This window comes from Diospyros lotus, chromosome 2 (assembly GCF_014633365.1).
Source record: "Diospyros lotus cultivar Yz01 chromosome 2, ASM1463336v1, whole genome shotgun sequence".
NCBI classification, from domain to species: domain Eukaryota; kingdom Viridiplantae; phylum Streptophyta; class Magnoliopsida; order Ericales; family Ebenaceae; genus Diospyros; species Diospyros lotus.
Genome location: NC_068339.1, coordinates 4,442,123 through 4,460,887, shown reverse-complemented (window position 1 = coordinate 4,460,887; position 18,765 = coordinate 4,442,123). Strand labels below are relative to the sequence as shown.

The 18,765-nt window shown below is 35.6% G+C and overlaps 3 protein-coding genes across 3 annotated transcripts; 1 reads left to right on the top strand and 2 right to left on the bottom strand.

Annotated features, from left to right (window-relative positions):
- The first annotated feature begins 6,924 nt into the window (after nucleotides 1-6,924).
- On the top strand, nucleotides 6,925-8,064 carry LOC127796044 (uncharacterized). Its single transcript, XM_052328090.1, has 3 exons — nucleotides 6,925-7,282; nucleotides 7,377-7,522; nucleotides 7,724-8,064. The coding sequence occupies exons 1-3, from the start codon at nucleotides 6,997-6,999 to the stop codon at nucleotides 7,838-7,840; spliced, it is 549 nt and encodes a 182-aa protein (XP_052184050.1). The 5' UTR covers nucleotides 6,925-6,996; the 3' UTR covers nucleotides 7,841-8,064.
- A 1,390-nt stretch (nucleotides 8,065-9,454) lies between these two features.
- On the bottom strand, nucleotides 9,455-12,425 carry LOC127796042 (pentatricopeptide repeat-containing protein At3g62890-like). The gene has a single exon (XM_052328089.1). The coding sequence runs from the start codon at nucleotides 12,358-12,360 to the stop codon at nucleotides 10,390-10,392; it is 1,971 nt and encodes a 656-aa protein (XP_052184049.1). The 5' UTR covers nucleotides 12,361-12,425; the 3' UTR covers nucleotides 9,455-10,389.
- A 952-nt stretch (nucleotides 12,426-13,377) lies between these two features.
- On the bottom strand, nucleotides 13,378-17,129 carry LOC127795173 (LIM domain-containing protein WLIM1-like). The gene is made up of 5 exons (XM_052326675.1): nucleotides 16,776-17,129; nucleotides 14,556-14,652; nucleotides 14,403-14,443; nucleotides 14,177-14,266; nucleotides 13,378-14,019 (listed from the first exon to the last, which is right to left on the bottom strand). The coding sequence occupies exons 1-5, from the start codon at nucleotides 16,911-16,913 to the stop codon at nucleotides 13,849-13,851; spliced, it is 537 nt and encodes a 178-aa protein (XP_052182635.1). The 5' UTR covers nucleotides 16,914-17,129; the 3' UTR covers nucleotides 13,378-13,848.
- Nucleotides 17,130-18,765: the final 1,636 nt, after the last annotated feature.

Genomic DNA, 18,765 nt, shown 5'->3' with positions numbered 1-18,765 from the left:
CCTCGAGTGATGGAGAACGTCCACATATTTGAATCCATCTATCAAATGGTGCAAAGGATTCTAGCAACGGCGGTAACGAACTGTCTATTGCCACCATATCAACATAACGTTGTGCCCTGCACCCATGCCCATACTTCATACCCAGTGCTTCTTGGTTCAATAGGAGATGGTAAGCATGATTCGTATTCAAGCTGTGGTTAGTTGCTTGCGGAATGGCCTGGCATGGAATGGAAGTTAAGGGCAAATGATTTTTCAATTGAAACGTGTTGAATCTTGGGTTGATTGCTCTGGCAAATTCTTTGCCACATTGGAGTTTTTGAATCTAATGGTAAAGATCATGGATGACTCACCAACAATATTGTTGAAAGGATGGAAATCTAGTTGTGACATAATGTACTGGTAATTGCCTTAGCTTGAGTGAGGAATTTCGTCGAACATTTGTGATGCATCCAATATCTCTAAAGGATCGCTGGTTAATTGGGACTGGATAGATTCGAATTGTTGAATCAAATATCGATTGTCTTGGTTCAAATTGAACTCCCTTATATCATTGAATCTTGGTGGCCCAATGGGCACAATTGTTAAGGATTTGCAAGGTAGGCTTGATTGGCATTGTTCTGCCATGAAACTCTACTCACCAATTTCTTCTGTTTGTTGGGTAATTGACTGCTTTCTCTTGACAACTCGATTTGTTTCTTGATCATTATCAACACCATCATAATCTCCTTGTTTGTTTTGCTCCCTCGATGACTTCTTCAAATAGATTTTACACAAAACCACATCTTTCACTTGCACCCATCCGTGCCAAGCAAATTAAAACAAAAAGAGTCAAATTAATCTTAGCTTTCAACCAAATTCAAATAAGATAGGCATGATAATTCATCTTTACGACCCCAATAATTGAGTCAATCGAGCCACCTTGCCCATGCCCATCTAATCAATCAGTTGATTGAATCGACCCATAAATCATTTTTCTTTTTCTTATTAAAAATGTACCTTCTCGTTGCCTCCTAGTGTTGGCCTAAGAGGGCTGAGAGACTTCTCTAGCACATATTCTTGCATGATGTAATCGGTCTTGTGGGCCTTTTGATTTGTGTCGTCACTCTTGAGGTGATAAACCAAGGTACTTTTCCTACCAATAGGTAATCTGGATATGTCTCTGATTTTGGTGATCTTGCTTGTCATCTTCCAAAGATAAACTTACAAAGCACAAAAACATAACATGCATTTAAATTATAATACTAAAATTACGCAACCCATTCACTCTAAATTTGTGAGGAGGACGATTACGGTATATGTAAACGAAGAACTAGCGCAAGACTTATTGAATTAAGCATTGAAATTTTAAACTAAACAAAAATTGTACGAAAGATATATAAAATTAAAAAGATAAATCTCACACATACTAGGAAGATCTCGACTTTAATAATTATAAATGTCAACATCAAAAACAAGACATGGTTTAATGTGTTGTCCAAATACTTTAAGAAGAAGATAATAGTATAAGACGTCGTAGTCAGTTGGGCCAAACGTATACCCTATTGACATATTATCTTTGAGAAAAATAAAATCACCTTCCATATTTATGCTATATTTGAATTCAAATTTCTTGCAAAAATTTATAAAATATTCAAAAATAGAAAAGACTAACTTTTTTGTTTGATTAATTGCTAGTAAGTCCTATAAATAGAGATAGCTAGAATGAATTTTAGTTTTCATACATGAATGATGATTGGGATTGGAGCTAGAATGAATTTTAGTTTTTATAGATGAATGATGATTGGGATTGGTCTTTCTTGATTTATTATTATTATTTAGAGTTTTATTACTTGTAATCATAATAGTTTTGAGAAATAATCCGAATAGAGGCAGATTTCATCAGTGGAAAAACATTAATTTTGAACTGTACATATAGTATTTTATAATTTTAAATTTAGGGTTGTATGAAAAGTTTAAAATTATATCATACATAAGATTGCATTATACATGATTTATAACACAGAATTTTACTGGAATCAAAGAAAAGATTTGACTTAAAGGCTTCATTATCAACGATGCATTTGCACGAATGTTACTGATTTTTTTAAAATCGGAGTCAACCCATAGGCCGAAAATGGGCCATGGGCTGTGTCACATGGGCCAGCCTGCCCATGTCAGTTATATCTGCTTAAACCTTTTTTCGTACTCAATTATATATATATAAATGGTAACAATTAAACCAGAAAATATGACAAGGAAAAGTGAAAAAGGAGTCCAAATTGAAAGATCGGGTATTCTTATGATTTTTCAATAAAAATATCAGCAATCTTTATTTAATAATGACATCGCAAATTACACAATTAATCTCTAAACTTTGTATTTATTTTTTGAACTTTAATTTTTCTTGCCATAACCATCAAATTTTATTTTTTTTTAAAATTTAATTCCTATTTTATTAATGAAAATTGACTTATATGCATTAATATAAATCCAAAAATACTTAATGTTAAAATTAATATAATTTTTAAGTGTATGAAATTAACCAATATACCTAAACCTGTGGGATAAATTATTGATGCGCAATAGGGTGGGAAGAGAACATAAGAAATGTCTTTGGATATGGAGGCGAAGGTAAACTAAGGCAAAACGTACATACAATATTTCCCCACAACCACCGCCGAAATGCTCTCCAAGCTGCGTTGGTGGGGGGTTGCTTTCTGCGCAGACGATGGTGCTAAAGGCCAAGGCATTGACCACTGGGGGCCTACGGATATTTTGTCTTTAATTTCACCAGTATATATTCAAGGCCTAATAAAAGGACCCAATGCTACCCACCTTCTTAAAATCCTGCACAGGCTCCACCATTGACAACATTATTCAAAGCCAAAGGCTTAATTTGAATTCACATCTTGTGGCTCTAAAACAAGTGGGAAAGATCTTTTGATGGATATGTGAAGGACGTGGACTATAGTGTGTAGAATCTTTTTTGCTTCCAATTACTTACCAGCCTTGCCAAACCCTACAAGTAGACATTCTTCTTGCAGGGGAATGCATACCCATCAACAAGGTTTTCCTTTTTCCCTTATTGTTGAGAATTTGCCATAATTACTTTTTGAATATATATTAGCTATATTTGTATTGGACATATACAATAATATACAAATCATATGTATGAAGTAAATATATAAAAATTTTATGCACGCTTGCCCTAAAAAAGCCTACCAAAATCATTAACTCAAACTACATATATATATATATTTATATAGATAGATAGATAGATAGATGTGTTAGTGTTTTTGTAATCATAGATACATGTGTTTCAGGGAAAGAGAATGGGTGGGGGGGGGGGAGAATTAAATTAAAGAAAAATTCACTCAATATATGTGTGTCACATACCACATTTTTTATATTATTTTTCTAACACGAATTCAAATTCCAAATATGGAACAAACTTTTCATTTGACTATAAACCAGTTTGGTCCGTGCCAGACAATTATTAGAGCTGGAACTTTTTGTTGCCAAGCCATTGAATTGTTCTCTCCTCTTCCTCCCCTCTGAACACCGGGTGGGGTGTCCAAACTCAAAAAGCAATGAGCCCAGCATCATCATATTCATTATGTATCTGGTAACATACATACATGTCTTTAAAGCAGGATCTTGTAAAATCTAGTATTTTAAAATCATGAATCTAAACGGACGGCGGAGATCAGATCAGAGGGGAGGGGATTGGCCCACTATGCATGAAGTGTCAGTCGTCTGATGTGAAGACAGACAGGGATGATCCTTGACAGATCATTGGACCCTGCATCAGCATGCCCACCTTCATGTTTTCTTTTTCCATTTGTGGTTTCGTCAGAAAGCAGAAGCATTGATTCTGTACCACTCGTCTGCTTCCAGACCCAACAACCAAGCGTGAACCCTCATCAGGACCCTTTAAGGCTTTACCCACCTCTACTGAGGGAATTATTTTGGAGGAGTTTGACACAGCTCATCGAGGAGGCTATGGCTATCTATATAGAATCAAGTTAGGTATATACCTATTTTATACATTTTGGGATATATAAGGGAGTATTATGACTCATAATATTCTGCGCTTCACATGCGCCTCACGCGCCTCTATGCGTCTCATGAAGAATTTTTTTTGTCATAATACCCCCTTATGTAGTCTAAGATGTACAAAATGGGTGTACCAATAGCATTTTCCATCTATATATCTGTCACCAGGTAAATCACACCAAAAGTCACAAAATTTTAGAATTCTTTTCAATTTGATCACTAAATTTCAATTTCTTGCAAAGTGATAACAAAACTTTAAAATATTTTGTAATATGGCCACTAAAGTAATTTTTTTATGGTTCCCAACCGAAATTGCTGACGTGGCAATGATGTGGCGTTAACATGGCGATGATGTGAACATTGTCACGTCAGCAATTTTGGTGAGAAACTATACAAAAATCACTTTAGTGACCATATTGCAAAATATTTTAAAATTTTGTTATCACTTTACAAAAAATTAAAATTTAGTAACTAAATTAAAAACGACACCAAAATTTCGTGATATTTGATATGATTTACCCATCCATCACCATTCCTCTCTCTACTCTATATATATTTTGCTATTTTTTCTTCTAAATTTTTTGCATTAGACATAGTTCAACATTATTTTTAAATTTAAAAATTTAACTAGTCTTTGTTATTGTATATCAAATTATCTCCTTACCTTTTTGTAATAGATTCCGAAAATCATAATCTTATTTGCTAAGATGTTTATGCAAATGCTAAATGTTACGATATCGGGTTTGAGTTTTAAAAAAATATATTAGGATAAATTAACCAACATTTTTGAATTTTGTTTTTTTATCTAATACTTTGTAAATTTTATTTTTTTAATTAATTTTTAAACTTTTTAAAATTAGCTTCAATGACTAAAAAATTTAAGTAAATTGACTGTATATTCTTTAAATTGTAAATATTTTACTTGAATACTCTCTAAATTTTTTTTTTAAATGACTAAGACTAATTTGATAAAAAAAATAAAAATTGAAAGAGCATTCAGGTAAAGAAGCAAAATTTAAGAGTGTCCCAACCAAAGACACAAAATTTAAAAAACATATAATCAATTTGCTTAAATGTTTTAAGCGACATAACGAAAAAACCAAAATTGAGGAAGTTTAGGTGATATTCTCATATTGTTTCGCTTTTGAGTTTTAATTTCATTTTAAGTTTTGTATTTTAAGTATTTATTTTGAGATTTTTAAAAATATATTTTTTTTTTGTCATTTTAAAAACTATTTTTTCAAATAAAAAACTTGAAAATGCGTTTACTATAAAATTTTAAAAAACTATTTTGTATTTTTTTTTTCTTTTCTTCTTCTATTCTCTGGTGTCCAGCATCTTCTTCGACATTGACGACCACCACCGACCGAAGATTCACACAATGAAAATCTACCATTAAAAACTCCAAGCTAAGAGAGTTAACATACACAAAAATGAGCTAAGTTTAATGGTTGGATTTTCGTAAATCTAATTTTTAATTTTCAGCCAACACTTATATATGCACTATCAGTTGCCATCGGCCACCGTGGATGGTGGTTTCTGACAATCAGAGGTAACCACCAGACACTCAAGAGCCCATCGACCAACATACCCAAAAACTAAGAAGATTTAACGACCAAATCTTTTTAGATCTAAACTTAATCATTCGACCCACCCGCCTATTGCACTGTCAGTCGTCACCGACCACTATGGTCGATGGTTTTTGGAGATCTAAGACAAAAACCAATAAGAGAATGAAGAAGAGAGAGGAAGAAGACCAGTAATATCGAACGACGGGGGCAATGGCGAGTGTAGTAGACGGCGGTGATGGCGATGGTAGTGGGGGTGTAGTTGACGGCGGTGATGGCAATGGTTGTGGCAGGCATAGTTGACAACAATGATGGCAATGGCAAGCATAGTCGACGACGACTCATGGCAATAATGGAGATGGTAGGTGCAGTCGACAGTCGAGGATGAAAAAGGAATGGATGAGAGGAGAAAAGAGAGAAATAATGGAAGAGAACATAATAGAAATAAGAGAATGAATGAGAGAGAGAAGTGATCGAGAGATTGGGGATCAAGATTAGAGAGGGGTAGTTTCTCTGATTTGTGTTTTCAGCGTATTTTGAGTATTTTTATATTTTTTTTATTTTACAAATATATTTTTAAAAGTAATAAAATAAACATATTTTTAATATTTAAAAAAATTAAAAAATCAAAACAGATTAAAAACACTAAAAAGAACAAACACGTTAAATTTTATAGCCTGTACGCACCATCTCTCTCTCCCTCACCTGGTCCGCTAGTGACCGCTGTCACATGCTCCATCCCCAGCGCGTGCAACTCAACAAAACAAAAAAAATTATATTACAAGAATTATCCTTTTGGGGTCACTTCAGCTATTAAATTAACGTCTCTAGCTTTACTCAAATGGAGCCCAACTATGAAAATGGAAAGGTTTAAATAAAATCTCTAAGTTTTTAATATATATTTATGTATTATTATTGGTGATATATTATGTTATCATAAAAATTGAAGTTACAACAGAGTGATGAGTGATAATATTGGTAAGTTTGAGGTCTTAAATTATAATCTCATCAGTTTTACTAAAAAATAATTTCATATCAGTGTATTAACGCAATATGGTAACCTAATTATATATATATGTTTCATGTATTCAACTGGTAAAAGCAAAAGAGTTGGTCTTAATTTAATTTTTAAATGTATAAAATACCACCAATTATCATTTATTAATTTATTCGCGATATCAATGCATTTCACCGTATGATTGGATGGTAGTACTATTAAATATTGTGTATGGCTTCTAAAAATCTGGGCGTCACTACCTGTATACCCACAAGGGATGTGGTGGCTATAAAGACACAGAGGTCAAGCTCTGGCTCCTTCCTTCCGTGTCCATTCATCTCCTTCACAGCCATTGAAGAAGAAGAAGAAGAAGAAGAAGAAGAATTCACAGACTAGATGGGGAATTGCCAAGCCATTGACAATGCAACTCTGGTGATTCAACACCCATGTGGCAGAGTGGACAAGCTCTACTGGCCTGTCACCGCCGGTGAGGTTATGAAAACCAACCCTGGCCACTATGTCGCCCTCCTCCTCACCACCACCACCACCACCTTCTCGGATGCCACTAACCACCAACCCAACAGCAACAACCCCAATTCTGTACGCATTACCCGTATTAAGCTTCTCCGGCCGACGGATACCCTGACTCTCGGCCATGTTTACAGGCTCATCACAGCTCAAGGTTTTGCCCATCTCTAATTCTCTTCCTATTTCCCTTTTTTGTTTTTGTGAGTTTGATGGTCAGTAAGCAGGATTTGGCGGTATCTTGGTTGCAGAGGTGATGAGAGGATTGTGGGCGAAGAAGTATGCTAAGATGAAGAAGAAACAGTCGGAATCTGATAAGCGAGAAGTGGTGAAAGAGAGGCCTGGTTGTGATTCTCAGATTCAGTACAGAAGATCTGAGATGGTGCAGAGCAAACAGGTGAATTTCTTATCAGAAATCTTATAGTTCCAGTTCAATCAATCTTCCATCGCAGAGAGATTAGTGATTTTCAGGATATTCAAAACTTTATGAGTTGTAGGTCATGTAAAGAAATAATAGATTTGAGTTAGAATTCATGTAACCCACTCTTACAGTGGGATAATGGCTTGATATGTTATCTAATTATGCCCAAAATTTCAGGTGCCAAAACAAGAAAGGAATCGAACAAGGGTGACCGCATCATCCGGAAACTGCCCTGCTTCCAAATCAAGAGCATGGCAGCCTTCACTGAAGAGCATCTCTGAGGCCACAAGCTAATTGTGCTTCGGATCCTTTTAACTCCGTGTCCATGTCCTTGATGTGTACGAGAGATTGCTTAAACTGGTGAAGTGCAGATAAAGTCCAGTACTTACCTGAAGTGGGTAGGTTTGCTGAGAGAGGAAGAAGCTGGTTAGAGCCTGTACAGCAAAAGAAAGAGAGGTGAATGTCATCATGATTGTAATCAGCTGCTGTTTTAATGGAATTAAACTTGTTCAAACAAATCTTTGGTTCATTGGCACTAGTGAAATGGGTGGATGGATGATTCTGTAATTCTTTTCTTCTGGGAATCGATATATAGGCCGAATTATCCGACCTCAAAAACAGAAATTGGTAATAACAACTAATGCAACAGTATCAGAGAGAGTTTTCTATGGAACCCTGTTAAGAATAAAAGATATCAAAAGTATAAACACAATCTCTACATGGAAAAAGCATCATTCATTTGTATGCATTTGCTTGGTGCATTCTACAAACTGTTTATTGATGGTCAGAAGGGAACCATAATAGCGATTGCTTTAGTAGATGAGAGATACTTGAATAATGTTAATGAGAAAATCTTATTTTAACATAACAGGGAGATTTTGGGTTATTACTTAATCTCATGAACTTAAAAAATATTTTAACTAATATTGTTGGATGAGGAATCTGGGTAAATTTTAATTTTAACTAATTCCATCATCCAACTTTCTATTCAACAAGGTTTTCTCCCGCCCTTTGGGGGAAGAGATCATTATGCAATAAAATTTCTGTTTGCTACACTCAATGAATGCATCCTGCCTATTGAAAACTTAAAAATCAAACAATCAAAAAACACAAATCCAACTTATATGTGAGTGCAATTACATCAATTTTAACTCTTCAAACATTTTTATTTATGATTTTATCTCCTCATAATTAAAAAAAAAAACAAACAAACAAACAATAATCAATTTTTGTTACAGTAACTGCAAAAGTAGATATTCTCCAAATGATTGCCGAGAAAACATTCTTCACAGGATCACAGCTTTTTACCACAGGCCAGACACAGAAAGCGAAAGGATTAGTTCCCAAGCACAAGTAATTATAAATGGTAGGAGTGCTGGGCTACAAGAATACCTGTAATCATCAAGCCTGGACATTTTTGACTAAGGTAATCATATCCACCATCTTTAGTGCTTTGGAAGACGAGGAATTATTGCTGTTGGCACCCACGATGCTCTTAGATCCTTCTCTTTCTTTTAGCATTCCAGAGCAACTAGGCTAGAGGAAGAAAAGCAGGGATTGCTTTTTCTTTCTTTTCAAGCCTTGAGTTTTAAAAATTGGGTACCTTTAAGCAAAAGGAAACACTTGAACGGGACAATTGCTGCCAAGTGCCAGCAAAGTGAGATGAAACCATAAGCAAGGAAATTTGGTGCAACACATTAGATTCTTAAAGTTAGTGAAAATAATTAGAATTTCTCTCTAGTGGGACACTAAAGTAAATATATGCGTGCGGGCGTGTGCGCGCTACATAAAATATGGCCACTGATGTACTAATTGCGTTGCTTTATGCTTGGTTATCTAAATCATTACATTAATATAACACCAAGGATCCGCACAGCTTGAGATGCAATCATTAGTACAGTCAACCATTGGAGTTGTTCAGTAACTTCAAAAATTTTGAAGGGTATTCCTGCAAGAGCTAGAGTTAGCAGAACTTCAACTTCAGAAAGTTCAAAATATGCGTTATTCTATCCATTTAAAAAAATGGCTGATAATTTAAGAAATATATAATCAAATGCCAGGTGGCCCTTTATCCTCGACAACAATGACCATATCATCACTCTCCTCCACAACAGATGTCACCTTGAGCCATTTCCGTAAAAATAAGGGTATCTTGACATCCTTAAAGATAGAAAAAAAAAAAAAGAAAGATTAAGATTAAGAAAGAAAGAAAGAGAAAAAAAATTTATCCCACAAGATTAAGATTTTTCTCGAGAAATCACTGACAACATCTCACTAAATTGGACAAAAATAGACATCCTAGCAAGATTGGACGCTTCCAAATCTAAAGGTCTATTTCATAAGCATATGGTACGCATCCCTACTTAATTAGCACCAACTCCATTTCTCCAATCGATATGAACCTGTGACTTTCTTGAGGGTGCTGAGCTTCTGCTCAATAATGGTGCACATCATTCTGCTAGTAGAAGCAGTATCCTCTACCTCATCAAGGAAAATGCCTTCCTCGTAACATAAATGGTCAAAAATCTTCAAGCTGACTGGCCCTGGTATGTCAAGGATGGGTGGACATGTTTGTTGCATCTTTCCTCTTTCTATGTGTCTTTTCCAGTGCAATAATAATAACTGCTTTTGTGTTGAAGGAAAGGGAAGCTCATTTATTTGTCTAACAGGTACTTGAGGTCCTTAGAAGAAGAGCAGCTCCATTCCAGTTTTTAAAACACCTCCTTTGTTGACAATTACAGGTGGTCCATCAAAATGTTTGGAGGATATTGATCTGGAATATTGATTATATGTCCTCGTTCAACTTGCAATGTGTCCCATTACAAACATAAATGAACAAATAACTACCAGTAATCATTGCACGAACAATCTCCCTGCCTGAAAGAGTGGAAACGAGATCGGTCTCTTACAATAATTTCTCGGCCATAAACTTTGGAGATGGCCTTCAGCGCAGTGTGGCAATCTTCACAAGTCCTCAAATTTTTTACTATTCTAATCGAAGTCCCTGGTGGAGTGCTCATCAGGGCAAAAGCGACAGCTAACTTTTCACTGTGCCAGGCCACAGCTTGCTCTTTGTCTTCCTCATTCAAATCAAATGAAACTTGCATCGTATTCGCAACATAGCCTCCCAGCCTTGCCTTCTCCATAACTTCCTTCAACTTGTGCCGTATTTCTGTTATCTGTGGATGCAAGCTATCAGCAACTTGGAACTCGTGAAAAACACCACCCAACTCAATCCAACTGAGCCCAAGGTTTGATTCTGCCTTTCTTTCACCCATTAGCTTCCTCACTTGAGCCACTCCTTCCCATCTACCTAGAGAAGCATACAAGTTCGAAAGAAGCACCTCACCCCCATTACAACCACGAGAGACCACTTGTCCGATGTGATTTACAATGCACTCCGCAAGATTAGCATTTCGATGGATTCTGCAGCCGTTAAGCAAAGCCCTCCATATAACAATGTCAGGGTTCATAGGCATGCTCTTGACCATATCGAATGCCCTTTCTAAGCAACCTGCACGGCTGAGTAGATCAACATAACACCCATAGTGCTCAATTTTGGGCATAACCCCCCACAAGCTCTCCATATTGTAGAAGATTGAAGAACCATCCTCTACAAGTCCAGAATGGCTACAACCATTTAAAACCCCCAGCAAGGTGACCTCATTGGGATCTACATTCTCAGCCAACATTTGGTGGAAAACATGCAAAGCATCCTTACCAAGTCCATGAATCGCTAAGCCTGAAATCATACTCGTATAATTGTGAACGTCCCGTCTAGAGAGTCCATTAAAAACTCGAGTAGCACAATCTATCCTCCCACATTTAGCATACGTATCAATGAGAGCAGTACAAATGTTTGAGCTCTCTGGAATTCTAAGCTTGCCTATATAAACATGAATCCAATTTCCTTGATCTAAGGCCCCGAGATGAGCACAAGCTGAGAGTGCACAGACGATAATGGCCTCATTGGCCTGGACCTTATCATCGCATAGCATGTCATGAAAATTATTAAGCGCTTCGACATACTTTCCAGCTCCAACAAAACCGGAAATCATAACGGTCCAAGATACACTATTACGCACTGGTATCTGGACAAAAATTTCGCAGGCCCTACACATGTCCCCATGTTTTGCATACCCACAAAGCAGACTAGTCCACGAGAACACATCCCAATCAGACATTTCATCAAACACTTTATGGGCATCCTCCATTTTCCCAAACACAGAATACATACTGATCAAGGCATTGCCCACGTACAAATCTGACTCGAGCCCCTTTTTCCCTGCCATCCCATGAACAATTTCTCCATTCACCAAGTCCGCTTGATGCGAACACGAAGTGACGACAAAAGTGAACGTGTATTTGTCCGGGAAAACAAGGGAGGCGGGGTCTAAGGCAAGCATTTGGCGGAACAGTTTGAAGGGTTCTTGACAATTGCGCAACTTGGAATGAGCTCTGATCAAGATATTCCATAGCAAAGTGGGAGGGGGAGGGAAAGGGTAGTAATTAAATAAGGTTCGGGCGCTGGTTAAGTCCTTGGAAGAGACGTAACAGTGGATGAGAGAGTCGGGTAGAGAAGGATAGGAAGAAACCGCTTGGAAGACAACAACTTGGGCGTGGATTTGCTTGAGCTGGGGGAGCCTTGGACGATGGCTGAGTAGCTCGGAGAGTGACTTAGGGTTTGACTGGACAAAGGGGTCGTTCTTGGTTGATCTGCGAATGGCGAGAAACGTGGTGGATGAACAAAAATGAAGACGACCCGTCGTAAGACCTGGGAGGGCTATAACTTTGTTCCCCGAAGATGCATGCATTTGAAAAGTTCAGCAATTTTGAGAGAGAGAGAGAGAGAGAGAGCATGCCTGCCACTTAATAATATGAAAATGATGGTGCATGGAAGAAGAAAAAATAATAATAACTATTTTTAATTTTTGAGATATTGTTGTTGCGCTTCCTATATTCATGCTCGCGTGATATAAATTATAACAGTGAGATTTTACTTTATTGTGAAAGAGAAAATTTGAACTCATATCTCTATCAAATTGATACTGATATAATACTTATCTTTGTCAATTGATTTATATCTTAGGCACTAATCATTTTTAATTTTTAAAATTATTATTTTTATATACTTCCTAGTGTTTTGTACTCTCAATTACACCAGAAAATATAAATAACAGGTGTGAGATTTCATCTCACTGCACAAAATGATAATCGAATTCAAGAACATCATATTAACACTACTATAATACATGCCTTGAGGTATGCATGGGGCTAACCATTTTCGATTCTAGTTTTCATATATGTGCAGGCAGCAGCTTCCCTGAGGCCTAACTCTTCATAACAAACTTATATCTTATTTAATTATCTTAGATAATTAATTAAACTTCAAAGAGTAAAGAAATGTTGCTCATTAATAATTTAAATTTTAAACTTTTTGCCGACCAGTTAGACTACTAATTTAGCAGTCCAACATATAATCTTTGGGAGTAAAAGGTGAAATTCCTCATCCTGAGGGCCCCCACAGTTTAATCCCAAAATTTTTGCGGGAGATTAAATTACAAAACCTAAGATTAAAGTTTGAACACAGAATCTACAATTGATTATATAATAGTCTACGGTCCAAGACCTCTTAAAGAGCAAATCGAGCTCGCTCTCGATCGCTGCGTGGGGGTCCAACATGTAATCTTTATTTATAGCATGATTGTGAACATTGAGTTCGTTAGAATATAAAATGTGGCCGAGCAACAAATTAAGGAAGCCCAAATCAAGGTGGTTAAAAGATAAATAGCACGCTCTTAAGGTCTAATTAAAAAATATAAATAATTCTTAACTTATTAGAAATGACATATAAAGTGGTCAAAAAGTAGAGTACAAATTTGCATTAAACAATAACATTAAACCACAAACAAAATGTCGAAAACTCTCTAGCTAGATGTTCAAAGAATGACAAAGGTGGCCCCATTATATCAAAGAAGCAAAACTAAGGACTCGTCAATGGAGATTGATCTGGCAGGAGTAGGCAAAGCACAAAGCAGAGCCTTTGAGTTTGAGCTAACACAAAGGTTTATTAATGGGGGCTAAAAGAACACGTAAAAGCCTCAATTTCCAACCTCTCTTATTCATTCAGTAGCTCAACTCTTCAAATTTTGCAACCAAAACAAACAGTATGAAGACTCTTTTGTCAAAAAGGATACACAAGCGACAGCCCTCTGATTGAATCTCTGGCTCTGTTCAGAAGCCTGCTGTTGATTCAACGCCCATTGCATCGAGCAGATGCTACGTTCACACCAACCCCTTTGTCAGTGATTGTCGAGTTGGCTGAAGTTTCCCTTCTCCTTGAAAAGCTGGGAATGGTGGTGCCTGCAGTAGAGCCGATGCTCGTGTGCCACGTAGTTCGACGGGCTGATCACGCAGCCTCCACGAGCGCACTTGAAACACGGCCTGTGATACGACTTGCCGTCAACCGCCACCTGTAGAAAACAGCCCCAAAATTACTCCCGGTATCACTATTTCTAAATTCTCTGTCACTACAAGCAAGTAAAGTTTTCTTCATACTGATCAAATGATTCCTTCAATGCAAACTGTTTAACTGCCCGTTTATAATGAACACGAAGTGCTAGTCTGTACCTTTTCGATAGGGTAAACAGTTTTCTTGCATGCAACACACTTGTCTTGAGTTCCCGCAAAAAGGCTTGAAACTTTGCTGTTGTTGTGGCCCTGTGCAGTTCCACTCTTAATAAGAACAAGAAGATAATGACATATATGTATTGATTTAACTAATTTAGTCTCAATTCCTAGACATGAATTCAGTGTCCAAGAGAAAAGGATTGTTGAAATTGGCATTATCTAATACCTGATATGCAGATCTGTTGACTCTCACAGTTTTTGGAGCACCTAGATGGCAAAAGGAAACAAGGAATTACACAAGGATGCTTCATTGATGAGCTTAAAAAACTGAGTAGAGTCAAGAGTGCCTGACAAACTACAGAAAAAGAAGGTTAAATACTTTCAAAACTTTTGTCCAAGCTGCCCGTCATCTTAAACAATTGATCGAAGTGAGGCTTACAGTACAGGACACCCTCAAACGAGCTGTAGTTACCAAGCTGCAAAGAAGAACGTAACTCTTTTAAGAAAGATAAGTTGAAAACATTGACGTATGAGAATTAAAGAGAAGCAAAATATTGTAGGTACTCTAAGATACTGTACCAGAACACCAGAAACAGAACATTTAGTGACAGACAATTTTCTAATAGTTTTGATGGGCGTCTCGGTGACAGCTACAAGTTTTGAGTTAATGCATTTGATTCAATTAAGCCACAAGTCATGCAACAACTAATAGCTATCTCAAAGCTCACAAGGAGAAAGTTTAAATGCGTGACTTGTAGTGCAACAATGACAGAGTGCTTTCCACAGAAGAAACGACCATGATAGAGCCGATCACAGAACAAATTAACAGACAACTTTCTAGTAGGAAGTCATAGTTCAGCTTAGTCCTCCAAGCAAAATCTCCAGGAAAATTCATGACTTGTGAAATAAAATTCAGTGGAAATGCTAAAGAATTATCTCATGTGCATTTAGGCAGGTAAGGGATCTATCACATTGCCTGATTCATCGAATCACAAATCAAAAAAGAATCTGCAATTACCATAAGGGTGCATTTGATTACAAGGGTGGAATTTGAGTGTAAAGAAAATGAATTCCTGGGAATTGAATTCTAGGGAAAATAAATTCCTGAAAATTGGAAATTTAAGCTGTTTGATTGGTATAATTTTCTACCTAAACAATGATGTTATTTTCCATCTTTTGGTGTTTGATTGGTAATATTTTTCATAGAATTGGATAATTTTCCTAGCATTTCGTGTTTGATAGGCATTATTTTTCATGAAAAATGACACATTTTTCATGGAATTCAATGGTGAAAATGTATTAAAAAATATTAAATCTTGAACAAAAAAATTAAAATAATAACGTATTTTAAATTAATTAAATTATTTTCTCAAAAAATGAAACTACAAAATTAATTTTTTTTTGTTTTCTAAAGAAATAATTTATATATAATCTTTGACATATTCACTTTTTATATATTTATATTTATTAATTATTAAATTTTTTACATATTCACATTTTATACATATATTTATATATTTATATTTATTAAATAACCCCTCTCTCTCTCTCTCTCTCTCTCTCTCTCTCTCTCTCTCTCTCCCAAACAAAACCCCCCAGCCTGCCCTCTCGTCCCAGCGGCCGCCACCTCCATTTTTCAATTACCAGGAAAATTCCATCTCCTCCCCCCATTAGTAGGGAACTTACCATTAGTAAGAAAATAAGTTCCCTGAAAAAAAAATACTATCAAACAATGCAAAAGTTAAAAAATAGGTGAAAAAATTACATTTTCCTTGAAAAATTTAGGCCATCAAAGGCGCCCAAATTAGATCATAAGTTCAACCAGAGGGCACTTCCTTGTCATCTCTGTGATTTTGGAAAATTAGATCATAATAAAGATTGTCACGATTCCATTGTGCATTTCTCACCCCACCACAGCACTCAGAGATTTCATAAAATTATCTACTATCCGTCTAATATCTTCTACCCCTTCGCTGCACCAAACTGTGATTGGCAAGCTTAAAGAATGAGCACAAATATGCCCAAAAGGATGGAATTCAGATGACAAGAAGTTCAATATCTAAAGAGGTGATTACTAAATGACAACCCCGTCTCAATCTATCACTCAATGAAAATATTTATCCAATAAATAGCAAAAATTTATAGTTCTCAACTTATAGAGAGGAAAATCATTATCTAAAAACTCAACTAGAGATCATCAACTCATCATCCTATTCATCACAATCAGAGTCGCCTAATAGTTGCTTTCCAGAGTAACAAAAGCACCCCTCCCCCCCCCCCAAAAAAAGGAAAAAATCCGAAGAAGCTAGAAACCATTGCCCTCAAATCCAACCCACATCAGAAAAACAATCAATCGAATGACAACAAAACATTCTTTGAATACATTCATATCCGCAATTCGATATTTACACATAAATAAAATAAAAAAGCAAAGCACAGAGAGTGTGAATACGAGGGATTTTCCCTGGAGCAAGCCTAGAGACACTGATTTACACATGCTTTGTTGGTGCGCATTACCCGTGAGCTTACTCGGTGCACACCCGAAATGCATGTTTGTCCCAAAAAAATTAATTGAAGAAGATGAGGGGGGTTGGTTTACCTTGAGGGTGCCCTTGCAGTGGTGGCACCTGAAGCAAGGCCTGTGATAGACTTTGCCATCAACAGCAAGCTGATCCACCAAGTAAACTGTCTTCTCACAGGCTTTACACTTTTGAGTTGTTCCTCCAAAAGTGGCCATTTCTGCTCTCCGATCTTCCAAAGCACAGAGCTTGAATCAATGCGTGAAGAAAGCCGGGAATTTTGTTCAAGACAAGGAGGGGGGTTTCTCTTGCTCTTGTGTTTATTTATTTCTTTCTTTGTATGATGAAGAAGACGGCTTCTTCTCGCCCGGAGACCACGTTTCACAGCTGAGGAAGAAGACGAGGCGACTGTGGCGTTATTGGCACTGTTTGGTGTCTGCCTTTTGACAAAATATTAACATTAGCTGTCCACATTGCCACTTACATAATTCACCATAATAAAATATTGATTCATTATTTTTTTTTAGAGTATTTTTCAAATTTGGACCTTATAATTATAAAAAAAAAAAAAATTAGTTACCTAAAATAATAAAAATCATTAAAAATATAAGGAGGAAGTGGAGTTTGCTGTTTGCCACTTAAACTAATACTCTTTTTTCCTTTGTTAAATAATATAATACTCTTTCAAAATAATGATATTTTTATATTTTTAATACTCTTTTAATAATAATATTTGAATTTGAACTAGTCAATTTATTGAGTGTGTGAAGGTACAACTATACCCCTTGAGTGGACAGGTTGGGAAATTCATTTTTAAATAGTCTTAATTTTGAAAAAAAATCAATCCTAAAAAATTGAATGAAATCATTCATTTTTTTATTCTTTAAATATTTTTAATTTTGAAGAGAGAAAGAGAGAGAGAGAGAGAGAGAGAATGGGAGATATGAAAGAAGAATAAGTGGGGGAAGAAGTGAGGGGCAATGTCAGTTGGCAATAGTAGTTGGCTGTTTGCTCTAAATTGGTGGGTTGATTTAATAATAAAGGCTGCTCAGCATGTGGACAAGCTAATCAGGCACAGATCACATCCACAGCACCTTCACCATGCTTAGCCTCAATTATATATAATAATAAATTGTTCGACAGTGACACCTATCTTTATTGCATCAAAACAATTCAATGCACCCAAAAAGGAACTCAACCTCAGCACCCAAATTTTGACCCATAATTGTGAAATTGTGAATCCACAACAGAAACAAAGGAAATGCTGAACGAGTTGTTAGGAATATGATCTAAACTAATATGATTTGTTAATAATCTTCAAAATTAAGATTCAATTATATAAAAAAAAAAATAAGAGGAGGAAGTGTAGAAATTTAACCTAATTTGGTGTAAATAAATATATGTTCTCAATTCTATAATGATGTAATAAATTTACTTAAATCAATAAAAACATAATTTAGAATAAAAAAAATCATAAATTCTCTCGTTAAATTCTGTATAATCTCTGTATAAAAGATGAACCAAGTTATTTATAAAAATATTTTAATATTTATTATATCTTTATTTGAAATTATTATATTAATCGTGTGAAATAATTTAACATTTGTACATTAATTATATCTTTATTTGAAATTATTATGTTAATCATGTGAAATAATATAACATTTGTCTAATGTAAGAAAATTCAGAGAGAGAAGGTGAGCCCCACCATTATATGCTTGCATTGGGTTTTAACTCGAAAACATTGCTGTATTTTTATTTAAAAGAAAATTAAGTTAAAGAGTTTAATAAAGATTTTGTACGGACAATTAATTTTCAATTCAGTTGTGTCGTAAGTTAGATAAAATGGTTCTTATTCCTCCTTTTATACTATACTACTCACTCCAGGCAAGTGAAAAAATGATTTCATATTATATAAAAAAAAAAAAAAGCAGTTTTTTTCCCGTGAAGAAAAAATAAAGAAGCTACAACTTCAGTCTTCAGTCATTAAAAACTAAAATTAGAAGATAAAATAACCTTTAATTCAACTAAAAAAAAAATTATTCTCGTTAAAACCATTTTCATAAAAAA